At 41.1% G+C, this 26353-nt stretch overlaps 1 protein-coding gene across 9 annotated transcripts in view; it reads right to left on the reverse strand.

Moving 5' to 3' along the window:
• Nucleotides 1-26353, reverse strand: part of jakmip3 (Janus kinase and microtubule interacting protein 3) — a 56899-nt gene that overhangs the window by 2586 nt on the left and 27960 nt on the right. For 2 of the 9 annotated variants that reach the window (XM_036526503.1, XM_036526494.1), the window contains exons 4-21: nt 24540-24755; nt 20835-20954; nt 19005-19151; nt 18163-18294; nt 17510-17545; nt 16711-16770; nt 15398-15514; nt 14754-14882; nt 14346-14429; nt 12795-12857; nt 12551-12649; nt 11950-12048; nt 11788-11847; nt 11567-11632; nt 11094-11162; nt 10898-10975; nt 10354-10557; nt 9057-9334 (exon numbers count right to left, since the gene is read on the reverse strand). In XM_036526503.1, the coding sequence (XP_036382396.1) occupies nt 9161-9334; nt 10354-10557; nt 10898-10975; nt 11094-11162; nt 11567-11632; nt 11788-11847; nt 11950-12048; nt 12551-12649; nt 12795-12857; nt 14346-14429; nt 14754-14882; nt 15398-15514; nt 16711-16770; nt 17510-17545; nt 18163-18294; nt 19005-19151; nt 20835-20954; nt 24540-24755 (1953 nt within the window). In that variant the 3' untranslated portion in view covers nt 9057-9160. Of the gene's footprint in view, nt 1-1703; nt 1767-5510; nt 6765-7055; nt 7129-7844; nt 7911-9056; nt 9335-10353; nt 10558-10897; nt 10976-11093; nt 11163-11566; nt 11633-11787; nt 11848-11949; nt 12049-12550; nt 12650-12794; nt 12858-14345; nt 14430-14753; nt 14883-15397; nt 15515-16710; nt 16771-17509; nt 17546-18162; nt 18295-19004; nt 19152-20834; nt 20955-24539; nt 24756-26353 lie in introns of those variants that run through there. The other 7 variants (XM_036526538.1, XM_036526518.1, XM_036526528.1 and 4 more) reach the window with 7 other exon arrangements.

The raw sequence follows: 26353 nt of genomic DNA on the forward strand, positions 1-26353 counted from the left end.
AGCCACACACCCTATGGAACCCTCAGGAAATCTTCAGCATACTGGTCTCATGTTAACTGATGTTAACGTATGTTAACCCACCCAGGATGAAACTGTTATACCTTTAAGGAGCTACACCTAGTGGGTATTGCAGGAAAAAATACATCGCTTCTGATGTATTTATGCATTTTAATGCACTTCTGTTTTAATGAGGAATGTGAATTAGTCTTCACAGGGATTCCATGTTACATCTTGACTTCAGAAAATAATTCTTAAGAGTGGTTCTTTGGAAAGAGATGTGGAACAGACAGTGTTAACAATGCCTTTTCTCTTGCATAAAACATACCTGAAGGCTGTCATTACGATGGTCTATGAAAACCACCTCTGGAGGACAAGTGCGTTATGCCTGGACGCTACCACTTAGATCTTAATGCTGTGATATTTTTATGTTCCGACTTCAAGGAAAACGCTCATGGCTGCGAGCCATCCTGTCTGAAATTGCAGGCATCACTCAAAACTACCCTTTAGCAAAGTCCTACATTTCAGCAAACAGGCAGACACATTCTGGAGTGTTTTTACAACGGCTGCGTACTTTATTTCAACCTCATGAGCAAAAGGGGAGAGATTTATTTAATACTGCACTGATGAAAAAGTAATAGAGCAGGCCCTTTTCACTTAGACATTTGAGTTGATCGTATTTACAAAAAAAAAAAAAAGACCTTGTTTCAATATATACTGATGCAAATCTGACTAAGGCCATCCTCCCCAGGCAAAAGCCTGCTAACGGTCCTTGACATCATTGTAATATCAATATAAAGATATGGACTTGTATACTGGAAGTCCAGTACCACCTACTTGTTTTTCCTCTGATCTCTCTTAATTGCTTCACACTGCCCATTGCTGATCGATACATCAACAGGCCTCTTGTATGCAATTTCTTTTTCAGTAGATGAACTTAAATTAGTTACTCTCTCCCGGCCCCAATGCAAGTTCCCCATGAAGTCACAAACCGAGCACACACATACAAAATAAAATGTTTATGACGAGGAAGCTCTGTTAAAGGTTATGCATTAAATGCAGTGAGCATCTGTGACAGATGGGATCAATCAATTTTCCCTGCCCATAAATCTGACAATGACGGGGGAAGACAACAGATGTGACAGGGCGGCGGCATCGCGGTCCCTTTGCATAAAAATAAATGAATTTCATCTTGAATAGCTTAGAGATCAATCAGCCCCACACACGGGCACATACTCATTATTGGGCTGTGATATCGGTACGAGCATTGAGGGATCACTAAAAAGGAATTATATAGTGCTGCATTTTGATATTGGGTAAAACACACAATTTCACATTTTTATGGACAGTAATCTAAAAACATAACAATGATTGGATTGTGATCATAAAGGCCCCAGTTTAGCCTACCCATAAATATGCTTTGTACATTACAAAGGGTATATTAACACATTTAAACAAGTGTTTTTTTCTTTTATGTTTACTGTCACAGAACATAAATTTATTTGAACTCCTACTGCAAAATGATAGTGTTTAAAATGTTTACATTTAAAAAATTACATGTGTTAAAAAAGTACAGGACAGTTAAAAAGTGCATTGCAGTTAGTTTTCACTGGATCTGAGTGCATTTTTTTTTTGAAGCCAGGCAAAAATAAAGCTGGACAAATGAGAAGTCCAGCAGTGTGTCCAGCAGATGGTCCAGAGCTCACCTGGAAGAGGAGATTTCTTCTAAAGGACGTTGGCCACAAGGCTCAGGGGCTCCCACAGTAATCCTATGAGAGATGAAGCTTATCAACTTCGCATAAGAATCTCCCACAAAATAATTATCTAAGAAAGTATACCTAAAACACAACAAAACCATGTTTCCTTTTTTTTCTACTACAATGAATGTATATGGCATAGCACTTTACACCAGAAGCATAGAATTAACCCCAACTGTTGAAATGATTAGACACTTCAAATCTGTTTAAACCCTAAAATTTCTGAATATTCATAATCAGTATTGATTCATAACTCTCTCCCTAAAAGATTTGCAATATAAATACAAATATATTCAATCGATTTCTTTCGACAGATTTTTATTAAATTAAGATGTTTTTGGAAGAAATTCTTCTACAGTCACATATGGAGATGGATGATGTAATCAGATTTCTATTTTTGTAGTGTAGTGCGCCCTCTAGTGGGAATTAATGGTTGGCTGGATTTTGGATCAGAGAGCCAACACCCTTCCCATCGTCTCTTTAACTTGAACGAGAAACATTTGAGTACATTTAGTGCTGTGTACTTTGTGGTTAAATTATTATTGAACGACATCAGCATTAAAAATAAATGGTTGATTTTTATGTTAAAATATTTTTAACGCATATTTGTATGATCAGATCATGGGCAACGCCCGATTTTACGACCTATGTTTTTAATGCGCAATTATGAGAGACAAGATGTGCACATTATTTTTCACAAGAACAGTAGTGCTTGAATAGGGAACAAACTAAAGGTTATCAAAGCGAAGACAGCAATATGTCTAAGAGGAGCATCGCGTAGCCTATTTATCAACTACGTCGTTTTTTGCAAAACATTAAATGACCAGAACCTTTACTGGCGCTGTAGTGTGACCGTGCATAGGTAGCATCTTGTTATTTAAAAACAGACAGATATAACATCGTTAACAGCATCGCTAACGCTTTGTTTACACTCTAATCTATATGAATTATGAATGCAGCTCGTTCCCTCGCACCGGTCAGATTTGAACGTGCGCCGCGTATTCGATTTCATAAACTTCCACCGAGGTTGCTTTATCTCCACTACCAACTGAAGTGGTTTTAAATGATCGTAACTCAGAGCGTAATGATCAAATTCCCGAAAGTCATCAATGTCAGCAATCTCAAGCGAGCATCTGATCTTATTTGAAATCAGGCTGTAAAAGAGTGCTAAACTGTTACCGACGGTGCAAACTGCACTATGGGCGTAGGTTTTAATCTGAATTATTTCAATATTTTTGTTGGTACTCTTAAAAGATCGGGGGAAGTTTTTTCTTACTGCAAGATTGCTTTTCTACAACTGAATTAGATGAAGAGAAACTTTGGCAGATTAAAAGACCTGTTTGACTTTAATGAAAAAATATTTTTTGTAGTTCTACCATGTTGGAATCACAATTGCTCAGCAAATGCGCTTACCAACAGCAATTTGCATATCTTACAATTTCTACATGTTACCCATTTATACAGCTGGATATATACTGAGGCAATGCAGGTTAAGGCCCTTGCCTAAAGGGACAACAAGCAGCGTCCTACCTGGGAATCGAACTCGCAATCATATGGTTATACATCCTGCTCATTTCCACTACACCACACTGCTTCCACAATTCTTATCTTTTAAAATACAGAGGGCACTACTGTAGGAATAATCCTCATCTTAAAACTCAGTATGCACAAGCTGTTAAGTACAACACCGACTTTTACCAAATCCAGTCATGGTTACGTAAAGTTCACAAGGTCACACATACTTGATGTGGTCACCAGAAAACACTGGCAGACCAGATATAATTAATTCAGAAAAGACCAAGTCACTTTTGATATCATGCATCTCCAGTATGGATACCACAAATTACTCCAAGAAGTTTCTCTCACATAGGTAATTGTTCATTTATTTTCTCGTATATTGTCAGTATTTGAGAAATGCACGTGTTTTTGTGCATTGACCAGTTGATGACGACAGATACCAATGGTTAGCATGAAATGATACATGCCTGACCAAGCTATGACACTGTAATTCTTTAATATTATGCTAGCAGCCCTCAGTGATGAAAATTGAATTATGTTGCTTAAAATAATTTAAAAAGAAGCAGAGGAACCAGTGGGACATTCATAAATCATATAAATTAAAATTAAATCATAAATCTTTCATATTGTTTTGGTAATTTATTGAAATATATTTGATAAGATGTATTAAAAAAGTGACTCAGAACATTGTGTTGAAATGTTAAAATGTGCAGAGCACTGGCCCATTAATGACATTAATGAATGTGATGGACAGGAATTTCAAAATTTGACCTGCCATTGTCCTTCTGTGATTCATTCATAACAATTCCACAGAGGTTTGGAAGTCCAGGAAACCATAAAACAATTGGCAGTCCATCACTCTTTGACTGCAGGCCATCACATTGTGATGAGATTGCCTGTGTCAGGGTCACATCGAGGTCATGTCAGACCAGCAACTGTTGCTAACTAAAGCTACCATGGAAAAAGGACCGAACGCATGTGATCGAAGGGACCATCTTTATTGGTCAAGCATGAAACACAGCCCAATTTTGCAGTGTCACATAAGTCATGATGTCATTTGTCTCAGGGCATGTGTAATTGGCAGCTGTTGTCAGGTATAGCTGAGACTAAGGGGATGTCTGGGACAACATCACGTGACCAGTGAAGAAGTCGAAGGGGTAAATGCTAGTGAAGTAGAGTCTTACCATGGTTTGCTCATGTGATAGGGAAGGAAGGCTTCATAAACCACATGATGTGCTGTCAATCACTGAATTGCCTTAACCAATCAAAAGACTTTACTCTCCACAACAAAGCACTGTGATTTGTTCAAATTTGTGATTCGCATGCATGATAACACCCACTTCATGATTCATGAAACCCTTCTCTGCCAACACTTGTTTCATCACAGTATTAATCAAATGTCATAACCATGTCTCATGACTCCTAAATTTCATTTTCAATTTCAAATTTCAATTTCATCAATTTTATTTTCAATTTAGATTTAGATTTAATTAACTGGTTTCTAGCTAGCCAGTAAAACTAGAAGAATAATTACTCAGTATCACTAACCAGCCATACAGCAATCAATTGGTTTAAGGGAAACTAACATCAGATGTAGCAGCCAGTTTGTTGTGCCGGCTGTAGCCTGTTGTACAGTAACTTGCACAGATGTAACTGACAGCAACAATGTAATGTGATGGAATTCCGACTGTTAGGTTAGATTCTCTTCTTCACGTCAATACAGACAGCATGTGTTCCTTTAAATTGAACAAGGCACACACACACTGTCTAACCTGGCAAGGGTGATGATTCTGGAGGACTGGACATGTTCAACTGTCTCCACTTGCTCACACAATATGTATCCATTGTCCCTTTAGTCTCCCCAGTGTTGAAATGAACGTTGAAAACGAAAATTGAGATTTATTCCAGTGTAGCTGGGGAATCTACAGCTATTGTAGGACTTAGATGGATTTCTTTAGAGCCTCTTGTTGAATGGCACTCAGTGAATTTATAACTGTATTACTGTACCTTCTTTAAACAAAATGGAATACGAAAGATAAGATAAGTGTTGGTTACCTCTTGGAAAAATAAATACATTTTTTGCTAGAAGAACTGCTGAAAAAAGGAATGTCAAAAGTACACAGCCTAAAATATATGCATCAAGTCTGTCTGCTTTTGTAGTATGTAGTCACTTTTTAGTATTCATTACCGAAATAATTGAGCATCTTCATTCCGTTGCTTCACATTAATACATTCATGGTCAGACTCTGTGCCATTAATTCACATCACTGTTATCAGATATAGCTGAAATTAAAATTGCAATAAATTCATGTTTGCAGTCACATCACTCAGTGTATGCAGTATATGAAATTATGAAGGATATATGAGAATGCATGATACTGAATGCGTGTTGCTTTGTTCTCACCTGTGAATTGCTTCGATCTGCAGCCAATATGATCACTATTACTGGATTCTAAGAGCTCACTGTTTACTTCATTTGTTGAGATTGGGTCTTGTTTTATTTGGTTTCAACACCAGGAAATGACATCTCATTCATTCAAGCATTCAAACATGCCTTATAATCTCTTGTCTATATCCTCAGTTCTTCTGTGCACTTTTACTGTATATTCGAACATCCTATTTCGGTTCAGAGATAGATATCCCACTTTTAGAGTGACACTGCAAGTAGAAGCACTATTTTAGCTCTACTCGCAAAAGAGACTTTTCTGTCACTGTGATGCCTATTCAAGGTTCCTGTCCATAGATCGTTTGTCAAAGTCTCGCAAGCACCAAGTGATTGAGGTAAATATACGCGGTCAAATAGAAATGTCTTTAAAAGCTTTGCTTGAGATTCCATCCATTCAAAAAAAAAACACAAATAACAACAAAAAAAAGAAACTGGCCCTTCGCGTTGCCTTCTTCTTCTGGGAAATATATCAAAATCTCATCCAGTTTGTTAAAAAAATAAAAAAAATAAATAAATAAAAAGGAAAATATACTTCCATTGTTTGGCTTATATTTTGTTTTGAACACTAAGACTGAGGACCCTGGCATCTTCCACTGAGTGAGGGGTCTGCGGATTTGGCGTGCGTACGCCACAGTCCAATACAGTGCATCTCTCTCTTTAGTCATGCTTCCACAGGGAAGCGGCTGGAAGCATCACCTGCTTAGCAGGGAAGAAAAAAGAAAAATCGTCAATTTAAGAGTCCTTAAACTTCCGTGCACAAGGAATTCAGTACTTCCCAATTCAAAAGCTCCCAGGTGAGGAGTAACCCTTTCAAGGTTTTAAGCTTATTTCACGAAACGGTTTCAGTCTTCGGCAGAACAATTATTATTATTTTTTTAATCCACGGTCTTGGCAAATCCTTTGAAGCTGGCGTCATGTTGTCTCCCAGCTTATCCATGCGCACGAACACGCGAAAAACAGATCTTCACGAGCATGGTCTGCACGCTGGGAAAGGTCTTGGCCGACTCCTCTCCTCTTTTAGAAAATGTAGAAAATTGCCTGCAGACCTGGTGACATCAATGACAACATTTAAACGATGATGCACAGGAACTAAAATGATCAACCTGAGTTGACAATATCTGTCGTTTTTTTTTTTTACTAGATTCAACTTTGTACTCACACCTTTGTGAGTGGCTGCTTTAATAATAATAATAACAATAATAATAATAATAATTTTGTAATATAGTGTAGCAACAATGCACTGTAACCTTTGAAGTACAAATTATAACTACTAACATTAAGGAGAAGTAAGACATACTGATGTCTGCATTGAAGATCACACTGCTGAATACACCCACCTGCTCTGGCTTGCCTGGAGAACTATGACCAGAGAATAAACGCTAAAGAAAAAAACAAAAATAAAAATAAAAACTGAAGATGGAGGTGGAAATTAAAAGAAAGAACAGAGAGGAGAAAGTCATTTATGTAACACAGTAAAAGGAGGTGAACCGCTAAATCAGAGAGGAAATAGAGCATTAAAGGTATACTGCAAACTCTGAAGCGTCATTATGAGAATAGCACAGAATAGCAGATAGTAGAAATTAATAGTCTAATTCAATTTTTAAAGATTTTTCAATAGCTAGAGAAAAGAAAATAGGAATTGTTAGATACCATACCTCTCATTATTTCAAAGGCTACTAGTCACCATTTTTGGACAGATGTGAGATGTTATGTCTCAGTTGGGAGACACAAAGTGTTTTATCATGTTGGTTTCTCATTGTTGTAGGGGTTGCCTCATCAGATGTGCTTCTTAACAAAGCAGTCCTACACTAAAAACAGTATCCTTGTCTTACGTTCTCTGACTGTCAATGGTACTCTACAAATTCATCTGTGAATGTTAAAAATATTAATGCTGCTCCATCATAAAACAGAATTGTCACCTTCTCCCGTCTCACACTCACACTCTCTGCCTTTGTAATACTGAGATTAATAATGTTAACATTTTCTTTCCCAAAGGATCTTTCCTCTTGAAATGTAATGCCAGAAATTCTCCTTGAATTTTCACATTCATACAACTGTTAATTTACCACCATCAGCTTCAAGGTGTTGATATCCCCCCTCCCAGATTAATCTGCATGAGTTTTTACCTTTTCCTCTAATTCTTTTATCTGTCGTTTCTGTGCTTCAATCCATTCTTCAAGCTCTTTAATTCTCTGTGAAAAAGTACACAAAGATACACAGGAATGACTCATTATTTTGATGGTTCATCAGAGTTTGGGGAGAGAAATAACACTTACATGTTTGCACATGGACAACATCCAAAGGATCTATCATTCTGACACTCCTTAAAACTACCAAGAGCCCCATAACGGAGCCAGCTCTGGAATAAATGAAACTTAGAATATTGGAGTACAATGAAAATATCTTCACAAATGAGAGAATGACCAGTAGGGGTCAGGATTTTGGAGAGACTATTTTCCATTGTGACCTTACTATTACTCTGATGTCAGAGAGTATTATAAAATAATCTTCTTTTTTTAATGAGGTGGTTATGTCCTAACGTCTCTGTGTTGGGAAGGTTTTTTTTGACAGGACTGGACTGAAGGCAGAGCGAATGACTTTCTCACTTATAAGAGATCAGCAGGAAACTCACACAAGCCCCTTTCTTCTGACTGACGGAGGAGAAAGGCGATCTGCACAGTTCAAACACATGACAATGCAAACAGATCTCCAGCCAGTGGGCTTTGGTGGGGGGCTTAGTGTTAACGCTGGTTAGCCATGTCTGAGGCTTATGGCCCTGGCCTGAGCCCATCGTAATCCTGGCTTCAATCCACAAAACATGACAAGGCATGAGGGGCTCTTAAGCAGCCAACTTTGGAAGGGCACACTATGTAAACCGCCCTTTGGGGAAAAAAAAAGAAAAAAAAAAACACTTGACATTTGAATGAGGTGCTCAAACTGCAATTACTCTGCATTCTTGCAGAGACAAAAGTCAGCCGTAAGGTCTCTCCACTTAAGTGAAGAGCACCAATCCACTGCTTTCACATTATTCAGTATGAAATCAATAAAAAAAAAATCCCAATAAAATCCTGATTAAGAAGTACTCACTTTAAAGGTCTGCTTAATCATGTGAATTGTACTTCCTAACCAGGGCAAATGCGATTAGTCAGATAGCCTCCAATAAAGAGGTTATTTTTTTTTAAGGTTTTTTTTCTGCTAGGAATCAGTATACCTGAGAAAGAGAACCTGAATCAACATGATTCATCAGTCTGTATGTATTAGCACTTGCCACTGCCTCTATAACTAATAATAATATACAGACCTGTATATGTATCAGATGGAATGGTAATGTGCTCGCTTACTACTGAAATGAGTCATAAATATCAGCAAATATATCACGAGTGCTCTACACTCTATCTCAGTCTAGGGGGTGGTGATTTGCAGCTACCTTATTGAATTCAGTTCAGAGTGAGTAAATATTTGAACACATTTCAGCTGGGAAACAGCATATAACTTGTAACCTAACAAGGAGGTTGCAATACATTAACATTTGTGTAACTGCACTGTGTAACAAAAATGTGTTCATTTTTCCCTCCAAGCAATGGTGTCCGCTTGATTGCCATCTCAGTGATGTAACCTGAAAATTAAGGAAAAGACAATGGATATTGTGCAATACTAAGAGATTTTAGTGGTGGAAAGCACGGTCATCAAGAAATAGAGGTGGTCAGGGCGGACCCATTCACTCTCAGTGCGGGTGTCTCCCTCTTCGAGGCATCTGAAATGGCAGAATGGTGCTCTCTCTCTCTCTCTCCCTCTCTCTCTCTCTCTCTCTCTCTCTCTCTCCCTCTCTCTCTCTCTCTCTCTCTCTCTCTCTCTCTCTCTCTGTCCCTCTCTCTCTCTCTCTCTCTCTCTCCCTCTCTCTCTCTCTCTCTCTCTCTCCCTCCCAGAGCCCGCCATTCAACTCTCTCACCGAACCGGCTTTTTTAATTGGCACCAAGCAGCAGGGTGTCCACTTTTCGCCTTCCCATTAATGTGCTATTGATCACTGCACTCCCGCGCAGCGCGAGTCATTACTGTGAAATCTACGGCCGCCGGGGATACCGGGGGACGAGCCCTGCTCTCTCTCCGCTCGCGGCTGGAACGCTTAGGAAGCAGGGGAGCAATGCAACCCTTCCAGCTACATCTGTGAAGCTCGGCGACTGTGAGCCAGAGCCCGATCTCGATGGACAGGGAGATGTAGGGGAAGGTGGCGGAGAGCAATAATAAAAGCTGGCCTTTGCTGAAACCTTCTTTGTCACTTACAGTAGATGTCATGTTGTAAGCTGTCGGAGGTGAAGCCTGACGGCATTATTCCTGCTGCAGGAGACCCTGGCTCTGCCCAGACTGCTGGGTCTCATTTTTTTTTTTTCTGGGGAGATGGAAAAGTTCCTGAAGTTTCCACGAGCCAGGAGAAAATACAGAGGGGTGCAACTGCAATCCATGGGGGGGGGGGGGTACGACAAAAAGTAATATTCTAAAAAAAACCCTAAGCACCCCATAGCGCCGGGCCTGATCAGAGGTGAAACGTTGCTCCACCTACTGAAACTGCCATGTCTGTATTTTTTTTTGTTTGTTCGGAGGAGGCAGAAAAGTTCCAGAAGGTTCCCCTGTACGTACCTGCTGTGCATGATGGACCAGCTCCATCCTCTCCCGCAGGATCTGGGCGTCCCTCTCTCGCAGCTCGCTCATCACCTGCCGCTTCCACTGCTCCACGGCCCGCCGCAGCGTCTCCCGCTCCTCCTCGGACAGCAGCTCCGACATCTTGGCCCCGGCCTCCTGCCGCAGCGCGTCGAACAGCATGGCCTCCAGCTCCAGGATCCTCTGTTGCGGCAGCCGCGGGGGGAGGGGAGGCATGCTGTTACGTGGAGCGGCCACAGGGTGGCACTGTCGCAGCTAAGCGCGGGTACACGCGCGTGTTCTGGCATCTCAGCTTTAAAAGCCACGGCTGAAAACTGGGAGGGTTAACGTCACGCATGGACTGCCCACACCCAACACCCAAGCCCGTAACAAGTTATAATGTTATGAAACTGCTTCATGGGACAATGGAGCCTGCAAGTCTAATCTTTTTTTCATAGGACATTTATAGCGTTAGAGCTCTAGTTCCCAAAATGAGCCACCTTTTTAAAATTACATATAATATATTCAATGCAACTATTTTTACCTTATGTGCTTGATCCATTGACTGTTTCCTATAGTCCAGCTCTTCATCCAAATACCCCTTCTGTTTACTGAACAGGTCCTTTAAAAAAGAGAGACCACAAAAACAACCTTACAGTCCTTGACACTGTTCTGCTTCTGATATGAGGGAGCTCAGGGAAGAGTCAAAAAATGGGCAGAACTGCTGAAAAGTCATTTACCTTCTCGTTCTCAATGTCCAGCATTTTCTGCTGTAAAGCTGATTTGGTGACCTCTATTTGCTCCAGCCACTGAAAGCAGGAGATCACAATCAGAGAGTTTTTGCTTTAATATAATAGGAAAATTCTTAAGAACATCTTAAGACATCTCAATGGCAAACAGTCTAATCTGGTTTTACATGCCTCGTTTTACTTATCTCTGAGTAATTTTTACAAACAGCGATACACAGCAGTGGGGATTGCCAAAATGTTTCATTATGTTTCATTATTTCAAATGTAAATTGCCCACTTATTACAATTGGAAGTTAATGTCTGTTTCCAATTAATGTCGGTTGACAAGTGATTACCAAAAAGCTTTAGAAGCTGCCCAAAGTGTCTTTGCATAGTATTGTTCAACTTTGGCCATATTTAATAAACTGATCAATCCTTTAAAACAATATAAATGCGATGTGAACTGATTGCGAGGTGGTCAATACCTTTTCTGCTAAAGTTAAAACGGTCCGCGCGTGAATGACAACCACCTGCTCCTCGTTGGTGAGATTCTGTGTGTGAGGAAGATAATAGAACAGGTATCAACACATGAGTGGGATTCGCAATTAATAAAAATAAGGACAGTTACACACGGAGCGTGTCCACAGGCGGCACGGTCGCACGCATACATACATGTACACACGTGTACTTAGGAAAAGCAACATACACTTACGGCGTTATCCCCCAGAATATCCAGTTTTTTCATGAGCTCGGTGATGATGATGTCCTGAGGGGTGGAGAAGGAGAGGGGGACAGGGTCATTCCCTGTCCGTTATGGATACTCGAGGGGTGTGAGGAACCAGGACACGAGCATCAGAGTTGTACTCACCGTGACGCCCTCTGCCTCACAGTATACCTGCAGGGGGCTCATGCCCTCCGTGAATTGGATGTTGTGGAAGTTGACGGCTGGGGACCTCCTTTCCCGCTCCTGTTGGGCAAAGGGCCAATGAGGCTTCACAAAGCCAATAATGCACTGTCAATCACTGACTCGTATGAAGCCATCAAAAGACTTTGGTTTCCATAGCACAACACTATGACTGGTTCAGGTCAGTGAGTCACACACAATAGCTCAACCTTTTTGTTGGGAACATATAGCCTCTCACTCTCCTTAGTCGAAAGAATATACCCAGATATCTGATATATAAGAAGTACGTAAGAACATAACAGGTTTAATGAGGAGAACCAGGCGTTTAACACATTTAACCCATTCTAAACTCATCATTTTTCTGATAAAATTAACCTGAACTAAACTGCTAAACATTAATTCACGCCCCAGGTGATCCCACTGCATTGTGAAGATGCGAGGGAAATGATGCAATAGCATGAAGCTATCTGCAATCAGGTTAAGGTTATGCAACAGTTCAAGTACCAGAAGGGCAACAGGATCCTGGATGGAAACCGAGAACAAAGCGCACTGTGTTTTCACTTACTTCTAGTTCTAGTATACGGAATTCTAAAAGCTCGTTTTGGTCTTTGACGTCCTGAATGTCATGTTTCAGGCGGGATTCTTCCATCTCCATCTGTTTGATCTGTGAAACAAAAGCAAAAAAAAATGCAGCCATTCTCAAAACAAAGTCCACAAAAATAGAAGTATTCCCACAGAAAAATGCTGCCAGGATTCTTGGCAAGTGTTTGAAATAACACATGCTACCAGACAGGAAGTGCAAGACGGACCTTTTCCACAAGTTCCTGGTTTCGGCGATACAAGGCCTGCTTCTCCTCGATCCACTTCACGTCCTTCAAATGCAGAGGAAATACAATTGCTGCTGAGCGTCAAACAGCAAAGTGAGACAGCATGCACATCACCCAGAGCGGCAGGACTCCAGCTAACACCATTGAGGTGCTAACTGTGACACTCTCCTTCAGGTGTGCTGAGCTGAATAAAATTTAGCTGACTTAACAGTGCTGTATCACATGGAAGGACCGCTTCATAAACCTCCCTGCACAGTCTCCAAAATAGTTTCAGACCTCCCTGAAAAACATAGCACTATAAGGTCTGCACATGCCCACATCCTAAAGCCGGCATACATGCTTTGCAGGTGTGTGCTGCGGACCTTACAGATTACTTGACAGGGAAAAGCCACCGGTACATTTCAGCGCTGCAACCCAACCCCAGCAGTGTTATCTCGCACTGTCACTCAGTCTTAAAACTGGAGGCAGCACAATGCATTTGATTCCATTGTGGGCACTGACAGGTTCCTATTCATCACAATTCAACACGACTGCACCAGCCCTGATGCTCATTCATGCTGTTTTTTTTTTTTTTTAGACTGAAGTCATGCGGACTCTTTTTTTTGAGGGGACACATGTAGTGTCGTGCACCCTCCGGCAAAACGGCTTTGTTGCTAAATCTTCACACGGGCCACGCGATAGTATGTGACTGATTCAGAGCTCGCACTAGTAGAGCAATCTCAGTGCTGGTGGAAAGCTACATGATTGTTGTTGAGCTGCCAGGCAGTTATTTCTAGCTCTCAATGCTAGCTATTGCTAGCATGGAGATGCTTCTATGGGTGATCCCTCTACAGTAAAAGCACTCTCAAGACTTTCTGTCAAATTGCAGTGTGCTTATTATTATGGAACCTGTACTGAAATAACAGGACAGCAGTTTGGGTTAAAGAGGGGTCACAGTGTTCCCTCGGATGGACTGTGGTGCAGTGCCTATGACAACGTTCCCTGGTGTGATGCCAGCCCATCTCTTTAGTCAAAACCAGCTGCACCAAGTGACCTTCTGAAAGCTTTGGCAGTGCTACGCACACAGACTGGTGCATTTCAAATTTAAAACCATCACATTAGAAAGTTGCCAAAGTCCTGTTTTATCCAAGCAATCAGCAAAATATGAAAGTAATGTTAACCTCACAAGTAAATGGTGCGTCTCTAGCAAAACTGATTCAGCAAAATCTTTGCTTGTTTAAGAAAAACAGATTCATTAGAGAAAGAGAACAGATGCAAACACATTCTTCCCTTCATTCTCTAAAGTTTCTAATGAAATATAATATGGCTTGTCTGACCACAAACTGAAAATACACAGCTCTGTCTTTCATTAGGTTTCCTGGATTCTCACCCTGTCACTGGATGAAGTGCACATAAATTCAAAAACTAAGCCTTAGTGAAAGGGGAGGGGAGTCAGTATCCACCCTTATGAAAGAACAAAACACAGAAATCTCCCCTAGGATTTTATAAACACAAGACTATAAGCAGAATGTGAAGTTAGACGCCCTTTTTTACCAGGCCTTGCTGGGTCAAAGCGCACTCGAGGTCTTCTATTCTTGTTTGGTACCGGATGAGTTCTGCCTGTAGTTGTTCTCTTGTCTGTGATTATGGACCATCAAACATGCAAACAAACAAAATTCACTGTTAGGAAACAACCATTTGATTTCCTCCGTCATGTATAATTGTTCCTACATTCATTTAATTTATGAAAATATATTGCCTTGCAAATACATGTGAATCGCTAAACCTGAGTGCAGGTAGATGCCATTTCATGTGCATATTCTGTGTCTGTTGCTAAATCATCATTTGCTTGACACTCAGTGCCAAGAAAACCTATCGTACTCAGAAATACTTTTTCAGTTTTTCTGAGATGTTTTTCTCGTGTTTTCTTCCAGATTTTGTGGTTTGAAGGTAGAGCATTACCTTTACTTCTCTCTCTGCATCAAACGTCCCCCCGACTTGTTCCTGTAGGAGTGCGTAGGCGCGCTGGAGAGCCTGGTATTCCATGGTCAGCTGACGAAACCTCAGCTCCGTCTCCTCTTTGATCAGGCCCTGCCGAACCGCACGGACACACACACACACACACACAGAAACACAAAGACATACAGGGACACAAACGGTTATGCAGGGATATGAATAAATGCAAAGACACACAAATATGCAAAGACCAACAAACACAGAGAGACACACAGAGGCCCCAAAACACAAACGAGCATAAACACACAAAGACAGACACAGAGACAGACGGACACACACAGAGACAGACGGACACACACAGAGACAACGAGACGTGAAAATATAGCAGCACTGAACACAGGACGTGCTGACAGCTTTATGCGTTAATGAAGCGAAACTTGCTGACATCATAGGACATTATTCTGGATCAATCTCAATACAGTGGTACGTACAAACAACATCATTAGCAATGAGGACACCTACAGAAACAGGATCATGAGTAATATTTGTCTTGTATATGTGTACCTTTTTGCTGTTACCATATCAAATGAATAGTTTTGGAAGAGCATTTACAGTCTTTATCAAACAAGGATAAATTAGTAGGTACTTACATCTTCTAGGTCGTCGTCCGGCGTGCAGGGTGTTCTGTCCGTGTGGTAGGATATGGAGGACCCGTCTGAATCCAAAGACGCCTCTTCGTCATACCCGAAGAACGTCTCCACAACCGGCTGTTAGGCGAAACAGATGTCAGATGGTTTCCCAGCTCCGGTGATGATGGAGGCGTACACGGTGCCTCTGTCCGGGTTCCGATTGCGGTTTGCGATTCGAAACCCGGAGTGTGCTGTTATGACAGCATGTGTAGGGGCTGTCAGGTTGGGTTAGGCCTTTACTGGCCTCTGGTGATGTCACACGGAGCACGGTGTCTCTCAGGCTCTCCCTGTACACATTCCTCGAAGTCGTACCTTTGCTCTCTCTGAATTATTTCTGTCTTACTGTCAGTCCCACTCAAGCCAGTTACAACGAAATGCCCTTTGGGGTTTTGGCCTTTCAGCACCTTGTATTGGGATCCATCCCATATTCTGAGAGGGTGGGAAGAGATGCGGATAGGTCACTCACATGCGACTCTTAGTCCTCTTCCTGTTCAGTGGTGGAATGAACTCCCCACGGAGGTCAGGAATGCACAACCACTGGCCTTCTTTCAAGGCAGACTGAAGACCCACCTCTTCAGACCGAATCTCGGTTCCACCTCAGTCCCTACCCTCTACCACCTGCTACTTCAGCTACTTGCTGTTTATTTTACATGTAGTATTGCAATGTGTTTTGGATTCTGTGATCTAGTGACTGACGTGGTAGTATACTTAACTTCCCTTGTGTAGTCCTGTTGCACAAATTAACTTGAGGTAGGGCTTGAAAAGTGTTATGCTCACACTCACTGTTCTGGGAGTGCTGTCAGCCTTTTCTGACACTGTTACTCATTCAACTTGAATGGACACTTGTGTTCTATTGTGTCGCTCTGGATAAGAGCATTTGCTAAATGAATGTAATGTAATGTATATTCCTGTGGCTTGTGTCTTGAGATCCAAAATAAGCTGAGCGAAGAGGGGACCCCATGTCACAGTGTCACATGCCTTCATCTCCAAGGAGGGCAATTATAAAATAAATCTGTATTCCTTTACAGCCAAAGTTGTTTCCCACCCAGCCCCCCACTGTTGCTAGATTTCTTTCTCCCTGCTGCATGACTGACCATATTGGTTTGATTTGTACTGGCTACCACTGAATGACTGCCTCCCAACCACTGCAGAACCCACTCAGTACCCACAGACCTGGGCCACATTCTCCTGGCATGGCCACATGATGTGGGCTGTCACATATGAGTGCCTGCAGAACAGCTTTACTTTGGGAGCTGTGTCAACCCCACGCTTACCTTACAGGGCTTGATGACTCTCTTTCTCTGCCGCCGGTACCTCAGCAACATGTCCCGCTCCTGAAGCAGATCAGAGCCATGTCATGTGTTGCCAGTACCATCACCCATTATCACAGATATTCTATATTATGACCAGATGTTCAGGCCCTACTTCCTTTCACTAAATTGTTTAGGAGGTTGTGGTCAGTCACAGGAGGTTCCAGGGCTGTCTGTGTTGCTATGGTAATCATGGTTGCTCTGTTTTAGAACAGAGCCTCAAAAATATTCATAATGATCCACAGGATCAGACCGCTTACAGGCATAACAATGGTAGAGCTTTTGATGGGAAGAATGAAGAGCTGAATATCTGGTTAATGTATACAATATCTGTGCTTCTATTCCATTAAAAAGCTGTCAGCAATAAAATACCCTGAAAAAATGTGATGCCACTTCCTGAGGTGTGACCTTGTTCTTTGTACTGGCAAATGCCCAACAGGCTATAGCCATGTATGTTTGCGGGAAACATATTAGTTTACTCTTGATACTCTGAAAATGCATTAATTACACTGGCTTTTGCTCATAATTTTGCATATTAATTAGGCATAATAAGTGCATAATTAAAGATTTCTAAAAAATGCTAAAAACGCAGTTCTTCTGAGAAAATGAAAGCAGCATTTTTCCAAACCCTGATACACATGAACACATCAAATTTTAGTTTTAAATAAGTTTGTTTTGATTTCTATCTGATGTGTTATGACACAGATAAACAAGACTTTAATTTCATATTTTATTTAATTTCATTTCACTTTCAGAAACTTACTATTACACTCTTCACATATCCAGCTGTCTCAAGCGCCTGAAAAAAAGAAACAAGGAATTTATTTATTCAAGTGAACTATGTTTTTCTAAAATATGTTAAATTACATTGCAATTCATTCAGTTTCATTTAATGTAAAATATTTAGTCTGGCTATGCTCTAAAAATCATCATCATGTAAAGTCAAATGCTCCTCATCAAAAGCAGAAAATTACACAGAGTTAGTGGAACTGCCACAAAAAGAAACTATTTCAAAGGCCACTGTGTATGTTTTATTCAAAGACATGAAAAACATCCTTTAAACTGTGATGCAATTCAATTTTTATGCTATCACCTTACAGAAATGCTTAATGGAGGCTAATTTTAATATGGTTGTTTTAATAGGTAGAGATTTGGATACATACTGCAAGATTATAACTTCTTTCTCTCTTTCTTTCTAACTTCTTTTAGTGAAAAGCAACACAATAAAACCATAGGTATCTCACAATGTGAAATTAACAATCTTGGATATTAGCCCCAAAATAGTTATGACATTTCTGAAAGCCTGCTTCTTCAAAATGCTCAATTCTCTTCACCCTGGGGTTCAAAAGTGAGGCTTTAGCATTGCGGACAAGACGTGTGGTAAGAGACAGGCTGAGGGTGTTGTCATGGTAATACCTTTGACAGATCGTCAATGATGTTCTGCTGTTCGAGCACCTGCAGCCTGAGGAACTCGATCTCTCTCTCCTCTTGAGTTTGGTCCAGGTCGTTCAGGGAGCTGGGCCGGCGAATGCTTCCCGCCTTCTCTCTCTGCAGTAAGGCAGTGAAGAGGTTAAACACATGTCAGAGATCTGTGACATCACGCTCACTTTACAGTCTGTCGTTTAGCTTGCAGGGAAATTGGGGAAGTATAAGAAAGTCACCCGGAGAATAGGGCCGCAATTCAAAACCTGCCATGCCTCAAAGTAGCAGTTTAGCATTCTGCCGCCGAGGTTTGGAAAGAAATACAATGAAAAGTGTCAATCACATGAGAGCTACTGAATCCTCAGTAGATGACTAAGGCATTTGTAAGGCAAGGCGGTGACACACAGACAAAGGCACCTCTTCTGCCAACACGACGAGGTACCGTCAACAGTTTAACCCCGGATAAATAAAGCGTGTCATTAAAGAGCCCGATAACCCACACTGCATTGCTTGTACAGGACAATTTTCAATTCAACTCAATCTTCAATTCAATTTTCTGCTGGAATCATTGCAATTTGAAAATTATTGCTGTGTGCCCCATGATGGGGTGTTAACAAAGAGTAAATTAAAATGTGGGTTATCTAGTTCTTTCTTTTTTTCCCCCAGGAAATGCTTTGAGTCTGAGCCAGGCTGTTACATATGTTACCAACGCAAGACTGTTATAAGCAATACTGCTCAGATCAGCACACTAGTATCAAAAACAAGTGAATTTTCTGTGAGTGAAACACTATGCTGACGAAACACTATGCTAGTGAGTGAAATTTGAAAATGTGTACCATTTCGATGTTCTCCTGGGTGACGAATCTCAGCTTGTTCTCCATGCGTCTGAAGGCATGGGCCAGCTCCTCGTTTTTACGGCTCAGACGCTTGTTCTTGTCCAGCAGAGGTTTGTACTGACTCTCGGCCTCACGGAGACGCTTCAGCTGTAGATACACAGATACACATGCAAACACACATGCATGGGCATACGTGCGCACGCACACACACACACACAGAGAAATACATGCGCACACGCAGACATGTATGCATACACAGGCACACACACAGACACAGGCATATATACATGCATACACAGAAATACAGAAAGAAACATACAAGCGCGTGCACACACACACACACACACACACACACCCACACCCACAAACCCACACCCACCCACACACACACACACATGCACACACACGCATACACACACACACACACACACACACACACGCACACACACACACAGAGGAGGTCAAAAACACAAACCATACCAATTGAAGCCACCCTCTCAAATGTGACCTCAGGCCATCAGATGTAATCTCAGAGAATCCCCCACTGCCCTCCAACTCCCCCAGATTGACTTGTCACTCCCCTGACCCGGTGAGCTGATATAAACACTTGCTCTCGCGGTCATCGTCTGTGGAAAATCCCTCGATCTTTTACGGGGATGAAACCGCCTGCCGTGACTGGCACTCAGCATCGCACAGTGCCACTCCAAAACCCACAACCGTAGTTTCACTCACAGAGAGACAAGGAACGCTAAGCGCTGTGGCACCTGTTCACTGACGTGCTAATGACCGAAACAACCAGCCACCAGGCATCAAAATCCACTGTGGGGAGTGGTGAACGGCGGTTGAACAAGTTAAGCAGAAGGTTATGAAGTGCATTTTGTAATGGGTGGGGGCACTGCTGTCATACCCTTTGAAAAGGTATTTATTTAAAGGTATTTAAAACGACATTATCAATACAGATAATTGGCAGCATACAGTCAGCATCACTGTACCTGGATTTTGATGGATAAGTTTCATTTCTATTGCTGTAGTTCATTTTTACTAGAAAACAATATACCAACTTGTAATACTGTACTTGCTAGTAATAATAGTATTAATGATACTTAACAAAATAGTAACTGATAAAAGAATAATATTTTCAAGACTCCTGTCATTCACATGTTCAGTGATCTCAGGTGTATCCTGTTCATGAGAAAGTGTAATTTCACAAATGACCAGCAGGGGGTCTGAGACCTGCTCAAAAACTTTGCAGGTTTACATGGATTATATGTTGCGTGACTTATTGCATTTCTGCTTAAATGCTTTATATTAACTTTATATGATGTGATTAAAATCCCTGGTCCTGCTTGTTGGAGGTGAGTATAGTAAATTTCAAGGGACATTAAGTTCGCCGGTTGTGCAATACAAAATCATACCGCTTAAATTTCCTTATGAGCATGAATGTGATCGAAAAGGAGATATACTCATGTATTAATGTTACACTACAGGGATATTTTCATTTAACCAATATCACATAGCGCTTATGGTGACAAGAATATGCAATAAACGGAATAATGTATCGCGTACCTCTTAAGTCAGCACATCACTCGTATTGAATTATTGTAGAAAACGATCTTTGAACAACAGGACGGCTGGCTTCTTGGTTTTCGCCGTTCTCACAGAGAATCGTGGCTGATTTTGCTCATTTTTTCAGACGTGTTTCAAATGATTACGATATATCTTATAAAGTAGTAAATCACTGATAAGAGACTGTCCTCTTCAAGAGTCTTATGGACAGACAGCGACAAGGGCCAGATCAGGAGAAGGATTCTGCGTCATGTGACCACATACCAGCTCGTTGCGTTCCTCGGAAAGAAGCGCGTTGCGGTCCTCCAGTTTGCGGATGATGGCGCTCAGTTCAGCGATTTTAAGTTGGAAGCGCCGCGCGTCCTTTTCGTCCAGCTGCTGTTCCTGAAACAAAAACCAACTGCAAATAACCGCGGACTTCAGCTCCTCACCTCGGCACAGAATCTCAGACAGCCACGGTCACGGACTCAGTGACTGACCGGGCTCCACGGTGACCATGAACTTCACAACACCGCTGGGGTCGATCTTAGTTGGAACTGATTGGCAAACATTGGATGCCAGAAGTGAATGAAAAGGGATCGAATAATAATAATAGTAATAGTAATAATAATAATAATAATAATAATAATAATAATAATAATAATCCCGTTCAAAATTTAAATAACTAGTCGTCTGTGGTGTCGTTAAATGCAGCTTTTACAAAAATAAATAAATAAATAAATAAATAGGATATGAAAAGACCTGTAAGTTATCATTACAGGGGACCTAGCACATACAGGATCAAAACAAAAATTAAACCAAACCCAGACTGAACTGTTAAGACTGCATTCACTCAGAGACTGATAAATGATTTAGAAAATGATGAACATTTCACGGGTGTGTATGTGGGTGTGTGTGTGTGTGTGTGTGTGTGTGTGTGTGTGTCAGTGTGTACACTGATATGTGTGTCTCAGATGACAGGAGAGTTATATGTTACAACCGTGTACAAAAATTTGACACTAAAAGTGCAAATATCTGGATTTTTTCTGATTCATAATTGTATAATTGTAACAGGAAGATGGGGTGATGTACATTGATTTAAATACACCAAAATACAAAACATAATTTAAATAACAGCATATTTGTGTACAGTGCAGCATTCAAGTTCAGTACAGAAAGTTAAATCAATTTGTTAAGCCCAAAGTGTATATTTAAATTCCTTTTTATATCATTAAAATCAGTGATTTCTACATAGATATTAGACACTTCCCTTTTATCATGGCAATGAACTCATGAGTCACAAAAATCATATAATTAAAGAAGCAAGAAACAAAAAGAAGAAAACAATATAAAGACATCTCAAGAATCCCTTATTCAATGGGTGCAGGAGACGTTTTTAACAATCGTCATAATATTTTATAGATTACACTTTCTGTATCACTTTAATTCAGTTGCAGCGCATGTACTTTGAAAGAGAAATCTCGATGAGCCCAGAATTCAAAAAGGTAACATAAACTCAGAACAAAATGAGTCAGCAAAAAACATAAGAGCACTTTTTACTTCAAGCAAATTAAGAATAAACTCAAAATGGAACAGACATTAATAGTATTTATGGAAGCATTATGTAAGTTTTTTTTTTTATCCTTAGAAGCAACAACTTGGCAATGCAGTTTGATCCTCCGGAGGCCCAAGGCAGCAGAATCTGAAAAATACTGCATATCAGAAAACATGCCATTGTCTCTAGGCCTTGCAGTGATTCTACAATCTTAGTGGCACTGTTGAAAGAAAATTCAGATTGCTTACAAATGATGAGTTTTGATCCAGGAAAAACAAGGGTCACATTTATTCACACCTCGAGATAATCTCGAATACAAAATCTGACAAAACAAATCTACACCACCGTTCTTCTCATTGGAAGTTCAAATTAAGCTTCTGGAACTACATACAGGCGTATCCATGTTCCCCTGTGGTATGAAAGGATAAAACACACAAAACAGATTCATCACTAGCATGCATTATCATAGTTCAAGTTAGCGAGCTTGACCTCCACAAGTTGGAAAATGACTGTGAAGGAATTTAGAAAAATGTGAAACTACTACTTCCAACTATAGTATCCATTCTTGAATTTAAGGAGGATGTAGGCCAATCATGCACCAAGGCTGCAAGACAAGTGGTTCAGGAGACAACTATACATCCAAAGGCAACTGTGGCAGCTCTATTATACGAATTGCCATCTTTGGGTGACAGAAGGTCAAAAAGAACTATTTAAAGTTCCATGCATGAATGTTGCATGAATGTTGCATTCATAGCTGAGGTGCAAGGAAGAAGCCACAAAAAAAGGCAATGTGAATTTGCCAAACTATATCTGGATGACAACTGGAAGTCTCATGGTCAGATGCAAGTTAAATTTTGGACATGCTCATCAAGCTTCTTATAAAACAAGTTTTTGTTGAAATATGGGGGAGCTATTATGTTTTGGGCTGGATTTGCATCTGTGGGTCCTGAAGTGCTTGGTTAAAAACTTCAACATGCACCAGGACATTTTAACCAATAACCTTATTCCCCCTGCAGCAAAGCTCAAATGTGGCTGAAAATGGAACAGTCCAGAATCATAATGATCCAAAGTAGTCATCCAAATCTACAAAGAAATGGTTAAGTGAGCACAAGATACATTTTCTCAATCCATTCAAACATTTGAAGTTCAAACTCAAGAAATCAGTTCACAAAAGAAAACCACAAGATCTGAAAGACCTAAAGCAATTCTGCCAGGGGGAATGGTCAAAAATCCCCAAAGTGCTAGAACCACAAAACACTACAGGAAGTATTTTGCCAGTTTAATCCATGCCAGAAGAGGATTTACAAAATGCTGTTTACAGGGATGGGAATAAATGTGATCCTTGTGTTTTCTGGAATAAAACCCATTATTTGCAAACAATCTGAATCTGGTCTGTGTAATGCTATTAAGGCTAAAGTACAACATAAAACTAAAGTATAATATAAAATTTTGTTTCAAGTGGAAACCATTACTTTTTCCTTCTACAGCATGTTTGTGTTTCCCATGTCGGGGGTTTGAGTAAATATGGAGGGCGCTGCTTGACAGGAACAGAGTCATTCCCGTTAATTCCTTGTGCGCCTCAAGCTAAGAGTTTGTACATTGCCAAAATTGTGGAAAAAAGGAAAAAGGCTTCAATGTGCTTTTATTCATTTCGTAAGGATAAAAGCAGGAAGTGACAAAAGCTTTTTTTATAAGCATGAGTCGAATCTCATAATATTTTCCACCTTGTCATGTAAAGTGTGTGATTAAATGAAAGCAGTCACTTTTAAGGGGGTGGGGGACAGAGGCGGGGGGGGGGGGGGGGGGGGGGCTGTAAGGCTGCAGAGATACCGAGGGGTGGGGGAGAGGCAGAGGGTTGGTTATAAGCATGGACAACAATACGTTTGGATTTTCCAGCACCAAATCAACAACAGAACCAAAGGGGAGGAGCAAAAAGATTCTTTGCAATAAGGAAATAATTATCTGCTTTTGATAATTATTGCAGTTGTGTGTGCACCTCCTATTACACAAAAGCCGCACAAAAGCTTATTTTTAAGAAACACAGTGATTCCATTTAAATAATCATAAAAATAATGATAACAAAAATTGTTGCCATTTGAAAACCACAACAAAGGAGCAGGGAGTTCTCTCAAACTCGTATATGCAAAGCATTAACACAGTGGTTTGTGTTCAAGCTACTGTTACAAAGCTAAACAGAAGTAAAACCACACAAAGCCACTGAAATGCTATATCAAAATAATACCAGCTAAGGACTACAAAGGAAAAATGCAAAGCTGGAGTGCCAATAAAGAAACAGGCATGACTGCAGCATTTAATTTTGGCTTGTCTTATAATAACAGATGGGAAGCCGGGCATGGCCTAGTGGACTACAGTACTGATCAAGCAGCAGCTACGAGCCGAGTGAAGGATAGATCAGGAATAAAAGAAGTGCTTACAGGGCTTCCTGAATGATCAGAGGCGTCTCCTGCACCACTTGCATAAGGGGCCTCTCGTTTGGGGCTGGCCAGATGTCGCTCAGCCTCCCTGAACTGGACAAGCTGCTCATCTAGAGCCTCTTTTTGGAGCTGGAGCCTCTGAGTGTGCCCTGCTTGGACGCCCAGCTCCTTTTCCAGCAGGCAGACTGCTCTGTCTTTTACCTTAATCTCATCCATCTACAAGGAGAACAGAACACAATCACAGAACACGCATGCACCGTACAGAAAGGAAGGCGGTCACCATGGAAACCTTTTCCAGGCAAAGCCAGTCAGCGTGCAGGCCCCGCCCAGCCTGGATGGCGACACTGACAGAAGAGGCTTCGTCTGCTACCTTTGAATCTCCACATAAGCTGGAATGTGATCTGGCAGCTTTGCTTGTATTGATACCTCACTGATAATACCAGCAGTACCTGTGTTACCAGCACTTGGCTCATTTAGGTGGACAGTAGTTAATCATGAGCAATGACTTTTTTAGGTGGTTTCTTGCTTATTTTTAAATTTTACATATTTTTTAACTGTTGTTTTTTGTGATTTTCTGTTTTCACTTCATGTCATTAGCAAACTCTTACAAGGAAAATTAAAACAATGTACAAATATGGGGAACATGTTAAATATATGTTCTGTACATACATTGACACATACAAAAAAATGCTACATATTTCATACAGAGAATCACAAAAGAGTCATTAAATGGGTGAATGTTTGGAATACTGATATCTGGTATCCTATCAGCGGTAGTTGTATGTACAGAATGAAATAACTCCAATTTGTGTGCCATGCCGCCACACAGATTAAACTCACAACACGCATGCTGGAGAGACGCAATAAAAGTCCAGCTTCTCACAAAGCACTTCTGGCAAATGGAAACAAATCCCTGTCCCTTTTGAGATGAACCTCCATCCCCACCTGCGCCCAGATCTGCAGTATGAGTGGACCGCAAAATTCAGAAATGCATATTTCATATTCTGCTCTATCCTTTCTTTTGTGCTGCTGTTCAGATTCTCACGCTTACCCCCCTGAGGACTCCACAGGTCCTGGGTCTCCATTCTCAAATACAGAAATAAAATAAAAACAGTGTGGGCAAATATATTTTGATCAACGTCCCGCAGAATAAAACTTGGTTTTACTTGTGTTAGTTTTCTTTTTTTAATTCAGTAAACAGGACAAAACACTTACTTGACCTTCTGGTCTCCACGTAGGCTGGAGCAAATTGGCAGGCCGGGATGAAGAGCTGATTCTCAAAGCAAAGTGTTATCAACCCCCATATTCCACGTGTGACGAAGCGGGCGATGCTCCCGATGCCACGGAATGCCCCCGTGGAAAGAAAGCCTTACCCCTCTCCACGCTCTGAACCTCCTGGTCAGACAGTGCCCCTCTCCTCTCTCTCAGGTAACACAGACAGGGGAGCAGGAAGGACCAGGGGCCCTAGCAACAATCAACGCATCGCCGACGGACACGTCTGCCGTCTCGCGCACCGCCGCCACCATTAGCATTCCGTTTTCGCCTAACGAGACGATCCCGAAATCGATCCCGCGGGCCTCCTCACACACACTCGCGTACTAGCCGATTTGCATGACTCCCCCGCATGACGTGTGGAGATGTGCCTGCAATATTATTTGCTCACGCTGGGCCCCTGTTCCTGTGGACATAATCCTGGATTCACATTCCTCGCACATTTCCATGGGAGTAAGAAAAAAAAGCCAAAAATCATTGCCATGACCTTTCAGAAATGAACCACCTACAGGCTACAATCATTCTTGGATTTTTAACTGCAA

Source organism: Megalops cyprinoides, chromosome 1 (assembly GCF_013368585.1).
Source record: "Megalops cyprinoides isolate fMegCyp1 chromosome 1, fMegCyp1.pri, whole genome shotgun sequence".
Taxonomy (NCBI): domain Eukaryota; kingdom Metazoa; phylum Chordata; class Actinopteri; order Elopiformes; family Megalopidae; genus Megalops; species Megalops cyprinoides.